The sequence below is a fragment of the Cebus imitator genome, unplaced genomic scaffold (assembly GCF_001604975.1).
Source record: "Cebus imitator isolate Cc_AM_T3 unplaced genomic scaffold, Cebus_imitator-1.0 Scaffold602, whole genome shotgun sequence".
Classification (NCBI taxonomy): domain Eukaryota; kingdom Metazoa; phylum Chordata; class Mammalia; order Primates; family Cebidae; genus Cebus; species Cebus imitator.
The window spans coordinates 602,229-607,836 of NW_016107917.1; the positions used below are offsets into that span (position 1 = coordinate 602,229).

Consider the following 5,608-nt stretch of genomic DNA (forward strand, 5'->3'; position numbering starts at 1 on the left):
CACTGGCCACACTGATTTCAGACTTCTGGGCTCCAGAACTGTGAGAGAATAAATTTCTCTTTTTTTTTGAGATGGAGTCTCACTCTGTTGCCCAGGCTAGAGTGCAGTGGCACAATTTTGGCTCACTGCAACCTCCGCCTCCCAGATTTAAGCGATTCTCATGTCTCAGCCTCCCGAGTAGCTGGGATTACAGGCATGCACCACTGCTGCCTGGCTAATATTTGTATTTTTAGTAGAGATGAGGTTTCACCAGGTTGGCCAGGCTGGTCTTGAACTCCTGGCCTCAAGCAGTCTGCCCTCCTTGGCCTCCCAAAGTGCTGGGATTACAGGCGTGAGCCACCACGCCCAGCCAAGAGTATAAATTTCTGTAGATTTAAGCCACTCAGTTTGGAGATAACTTATGGCAGCCCTGGCAAACTAATATATCCTAGGCCTTATAGTCCAGTTTTCCTGAGACTCCTAGGCGAGTGCTCTTTTTCTTTGCTTGATATCCTACCCCATTTTCTGTCTGATAAAATTATGCTTGTTCTTTAAGATGCCACTGTAAATAGCACCGCTTCAGCATGGACTTCACTAAGTTACTCCCCTCTCCATCTTGGTAAATTTAGTTACTTCCTCTTCTGTATGCACATACTTTGTAGTATCTCTACATTTATGCTATAGGACTTGTTACCCTAATTGTATTACTTGTTTATGTCTTCCCCACTTTTCCAGGAGCATCTAGAAATATGAGGATGTCTTGTTGGTCTATTTCCGGAACATAAGCACAGTGCCTTGCACGTGTTAAAAACTTAATAAGTGTTTCCTGAATAAATAGTTTCTGTAAGTAGTTTCTCCAATCAGCTCTGAGTTTTGGGGGACGGTAAATCTGGCAACAGGATGAAGAATGGATTAGAAAGCAGAGGACCTTTAGAAAGGGAGGCCGATTGGTGGAGTCTAGTAGTCATGACTAGAGCTAATGAAAGACTGATTTAGCAGAGTGGCTGTGGTAATGGAAAGGAGGAAACTGTTGGGAGAAACACCACAGAAGCAGAGTAGATTATATTCTCTGGGTGAGAGAGAGGGAGAAATTGAAGCTAATTCTTGAGGTTTCAAGTCTGGGTGAATGAGAGGGTGATGATACCATTGACCAAGGTAAGGAAGGCATGAAGAGAAGCAGAGTTGGGGGAAGATGGGAAGCTTGAAGCTAGGATTGTTGTTCCTCCATTTCTAGAATCTTTTTCTATTATAAGTCACACCTCCTTACCGGTTTCAACAGGGACCCAGCTCAGGCAGCGGCTAAGGGTGGGTATTCTGGTTTGGATTAGATCAGAGGACAGACAGTTGTATATGTGCCCACAGGAGCCAAGACAGTATTTTCCATCCTCCCAAGACAGTACAGCTTTGACAGAGATTTAAGGGTGACTGAGTCAAGGAAGAAGCATAGCATAGGATGGTTGTTGGGGGTAGGGATTCAGAACCTCCATTATAGAAGATAATGATTTAGAGGAGAAGGTGGTTGAGAATGGTGCTAGTGCTAGTGAGCAGATCCTTCCCAGGATCTAGGTAGGCTGAGGATTTTTGACTCTGTGACGCTATTGTATACCCAGCCTTAGTTTCTATTTAACACCTTACAGCAGCACCTAATCTCCCAGATAACTTAGCCTGTGTTACACAGCACACATTTGCCACACCCTCTTTATAGCCCTGGTTTATGAGGTTCTTTCCACCGGAAGCTATGACAGAGGAAATGTGTGGGTGGGGAGGGGTACTGGGTGAGGGACCCAGGTTCCTGACACAGACAGACGACACCCAGGGAATGAAGAGCAAGCGCCATGTTGAAGCCATTATTACCATTCAGATCTCTCTTATTCCTGCAGCTGCCGCTGCTAGGAGTGGGGCTTAACACGACGATTCTGACACCCAATGGGAATGAAGACACCACAGCTGGTGGGAAATCTGGGACTGGAGAGGGTTGGTGAGAAGGGTGGCTGTGGGAAGGGGCCGTACAGAAATCTGGAAACTGCCACTGGCCATTACAGTCATGTGGGCAGAATTTAAAAGTAGAGTAGGAACGGAAAGGGGGAGGATTCCCTGCCTCATGCTGCTACTTCTTTGTTTTTCGTTTCTTTTTTTTTTTTTTTTTTTTTTTTTTTTTTTTTTTTTTTTTTTTTTTTTTTTTTTTTTTTTTTTTTTTTTTTTGAGGCAGGGTCTCACTACGTTGCCCAGGCTGGTCTCAAACTCCTGGCCTCTAGTGATCCTCCTGCCTCGGCCTTTCAAAGCACCAGGATTACAGACATGAGCCACCATGCTCAGCCTCCTTCTGACCATCATTTCTTCTCTTTCCCTCCCTGCCTTCATTTTCTCCCCAATCATCTAGATTTCTTCCTGACCTCTATGCCCACTGACTCCTTCAGTGTTTCCACTCTGCCCCTCCCAGAAGTTCAGTGTTTTGTGTTCAATGTCGAGTACATGAATTGCACTTGGAACAGCAGCTCTGAGCCCCAGCCTACCAACCTTACTCTGCACTATTGGTATGAGAAGGGAAAAGGGGGGAGGGGAGGAACAAGAGGTGGGTTGGATCAGAGACCAAGAAAGAGGGTAGCAAGTCTCCCAGGTGCCCCACTGTTTTCTCCTGGGTAAGTCATAAGTCAGTTGAGGGGAGATGAGGCTGGGCTCTGCATATCTGCAGTACCCAGATTGGCCCCAGTGTTCCTCTTCCTTCCAACCCTTCTCCTCTAGGTACAAGAACTCGGATGATGATAAAATCCAGAAGTGCAGCCACTATCTATTTGCTGAAGAAATCACTTCTGGCTGTCAGCTGCAAAAAAAGGAGATCCACCTCTACCAAACATTTGTTGTTCAGCTCCAGGACCCACGGGAACCCAGGAGACAGGCCATACAGATGCTAAAACTGCAGAATCTGGGTAATTTGGAAAGGGTCAACAGACCAGGGATACTGTGGGGCATTGGAGTCTACGGAGTAGTGTTCTTTTATCATAGGGATACAGGGGGCCAGGTGCGGTGGCTCACGCCTGTAATCCCAGCACTTTGGGAGGCCGAGGCAGGCAGATCGCGAGGACAAGAGTTCAAGGCCAGACTGGCCAACATGGTGAAACCCTGTCTCTACCAAAAAATACAAAAATTAGCTGGACATGGTGGCTTGTGCCTGTCATCCCAGCTACTTGGGAGGCTGAGGTAGGAGAATTGATTGAACTGGGACCCGGGAGGCAGAGGTTGCAGTGAGCCGAGATCACGACACTGCACTCCAGCCTGTGCTACAGATCGAGACTTCATCTCAAAATAAATAAATAAAAAGAAAAAAATAAGAGTATGTGGGCAGAAAAGTGGAGGTAGGGGGTCGGGATGGGAAGGGAGGAGGTATTAGAGGCACTACCTTCAGCATCCTGACTTGTCCAGGCCAGGGGAATGACCATATACGCACACATATCTCCAGTGATCCCCTGGGCTCCAGAGAACCTAACACTTCGCAAACTGAGTGAATCCCAGCTAGAACTGAACTGGAACAACAGATTCTTGAACCACTGTTTGGAGCACTTGGTGCAGTACCGGACTGACTGGGACCACAGCTGGACTGTGAGTGATTAGGGATGTGAATGTAGTAGCTAAGGCCAAGCAAGTAGGGCTGAAGGATTCAACCAGCCAGATAGGAGGACCTAATTATCAAGCTCCTGTTCTCTGCCTCACAGCTCCTCTGCTTACCCCTTACCCTCCCTCCTCCAACTCCTTTCCCTATCATCACCAGTGAGTTTTCTTTCTTTCTTTTTTTTTTTTTGAGACGGAGCCTCACTCTGTTGCCCAGTCTGGAGTGCAGTGGTGCGATCTCGGCTCACTGCAACCTCTGCCTACCGGATTCAAGTGATTCTCCTCCTTCAGCCTCCCGAGTAGCTGGGGCTATGAGCATGTACCACCACAGCTGGCTAATTTTTGTATTTTTAGTAGAGACTGTGTTTTGCCATGTTGGCCAGGCTGGTCTCGAACTCCTGACCTCAGGTGATCTGCCCGCCTCGGCCTCCCAAAGTGCTGGGATTACAGGTGTGAGCCACCGTACCTGATACCAATGAGTTTTCATTACGGATTCCCTACCCATACTCTTCCTGATACCAGATAGACAAGTAAACAAAAGGAAGCCATTAAGGGGGTCTGGAGGGGAGGCTTTAGATTCAAGTCAGTGAAGGGAGCAATGTGGCTTGAGTAGTCAAGAGAGAAGAGAGGAACTGGGAAGTAGCAGAGATGATACTGGTGGGTGTTCAGGCGTATATTTTAATTCTCTCTTCTTTTATAGACACCCACTTTCCCTTATCCTCTTTCTCCTCAAGGAACAATCAGTAGGTCACAGTCATAGCTTCTCCCTGCCTAGTGTGGATGGGCAGAAACGCTACACGTTTCGTGTTCGGAGCCGCTTTAACCCACTCTGTGGAAGTACTCAGCATTGGAGTGAATGGAGCCACCTGATCCACTGGGGTAGCAACACTTCAAAGGGTAAAATGGGGCCCACATGACCCCGATCCATAAGCCCAACACCCCAGCCTTTCTAACTCCACTGTCTTTTGCTCCACTTCCCTATCATTAAAGCCCCCAAACTTGGTGCCTCATGTCCCCACACTGTCCAACCCCAACCTCTAGAAATTAAGGTTTTTCTGTGTAGAGTTGGGTTAGTGTGTTGTTAGAGTAGGGGGTGGTTTGAGAAGGAGGCTGAGGGGTATTCAAGGGGGCTATAGAATGTATAGGATTTCCCTGAAGCATTCCTAGAGAGCCTGCAAGGTTGAAGATGGCTTTGGAACCAGCTGGATCTAGACTCCGCCGCATACTACCTCTTTGGCCTTGGGCACATCACTAAACTCTTTGATTCTGTTTCCTGAGATGTGAGATGGAGATAATAAGTGTTCCTGCCTCACAGGAGCTGTTGTGAGGATTAAACAGAGAGTATGTCTTTAGAGCAGTGCCTGGCACCAAGTTGGGGCTCCACAAAGGTTGGCATGTAGTACGGGCACAACAAATATAAGGTCCACTTTGCTTTTCTTGTTTCTATAGAGAATCCTTTCCTGTTTGCATTGGAAGCTGTGGTTATCTCTGTTGGCTCCATGGGATTGATTATCAGCCTTCTCTGTGTGTATTTCTGGCTGGAACGGTGAGATTTGGAGAAGCCCAGAAAAATGAGGGAGGCGGTGGCTGAGAATAGCAGAGGAGGGTTTTGCAGGGTCTCTAGGAGTAAAGGACAGGACAGTAAGGAATGAGAGATTAGCCAAGAGGGTTTGGTGATGGAAGGAAGCCACAGGCACAGAGAACACAGGATCACTTTATTTCATATGGGACAACTGGGAGAAGGGTGATAAAAGAGCTTTAACCTATGTGCTCCTGCTCCCTCTTTCTCCTCTGTCAGGACAATGCCCCGAATTCCCACCCTGAAGAACCTAGAAGATCTTGTTACTGAATACCACGGGAACTTTTCGGTGAGAACGCTGTCATAAGCATGCTGCAGTCTATCAACTGCCAACTGCCTGCCAGCAAGACAGACAAAGTGTGGGGGTGGGGGCAGAGAGAAGAAGGAAGGAGGCCCTGCACTAATTGTCAGGATGTGGCCGACCAAATGGGGGAGAGACACACA

The 5,608-nt window shown here is 47.5% G+C and overlaps 1 protein-coding gene across 7 annotated transcripts; it reads left to right on the plus strand.

The window, feature by feature from the left end:
- Window positions 1-5,535, plus strand: IL2RG (interleukin 2 receptor subunit gamma). 7 transcript variants are annotated; one of them, XM_037734313.1, is made up of 8 exons: window positions 6-40; window positions 1,860-1,957; window positions 2,360-2,513; window positions 2,722-2,906; window positions 3,437-3,576; window positions 4,320-4,482; window positions 5,035-5,131; window positions 5,384-5,535. In XM_037734313.1, the coding sequence occupies exons 2-8, from the start codon at window positions 1,906-1,908 to the stop codon at window positions 5,469-5,471; spliced, it is 879 nt and encodes a 292-aa protein (XP_037590241.1). In that variant the 5' UTR covers window positions 6-40; window positions 1,860-1,905; the 3' UTR covers window positions 5,472-5,535. The 7 variants fall into 7 exon arrangements, with proteins under 7 accessions (XP_037590243.1, XP_037590241.1, XP_037590239.1 ...); XM_037734311.1 differs by lacking the exon at window positions 6-40 and adding an exon at window positions 915-1,134 and having other exon boundaries at window positions 1,860-1,953; XM_037734314.1 differs by lacking the exon at window positions 6-40 and adding an exon at window positions 916-1,134.
- Window positions 5,536-5,608: the final 73 nt, after the last annotated feature.

Coding starts and splice junctions, on each gene's coding strand:
- IL2RG (XM_037734310.1), top strand. CDS start 1,815: ATGTTGAAGCCATTATTACCATTCAGATCTCTCTTATTCCTGCAGCTG. Junction 2,514..2,721: donor AACCTTACTCTGCACTATTG/GTATGAGAAGGG, acceptor CTTCTCCTCTAG/GTACAAGAACTCGGATGATG. Junction 5,132..5,383: donor GTGTATTTCTGGCTGGAACG/GTGAGATTTGGA, acceptor CTCCTCTGTCAG/GACAATGCCCCGAATTCCCA.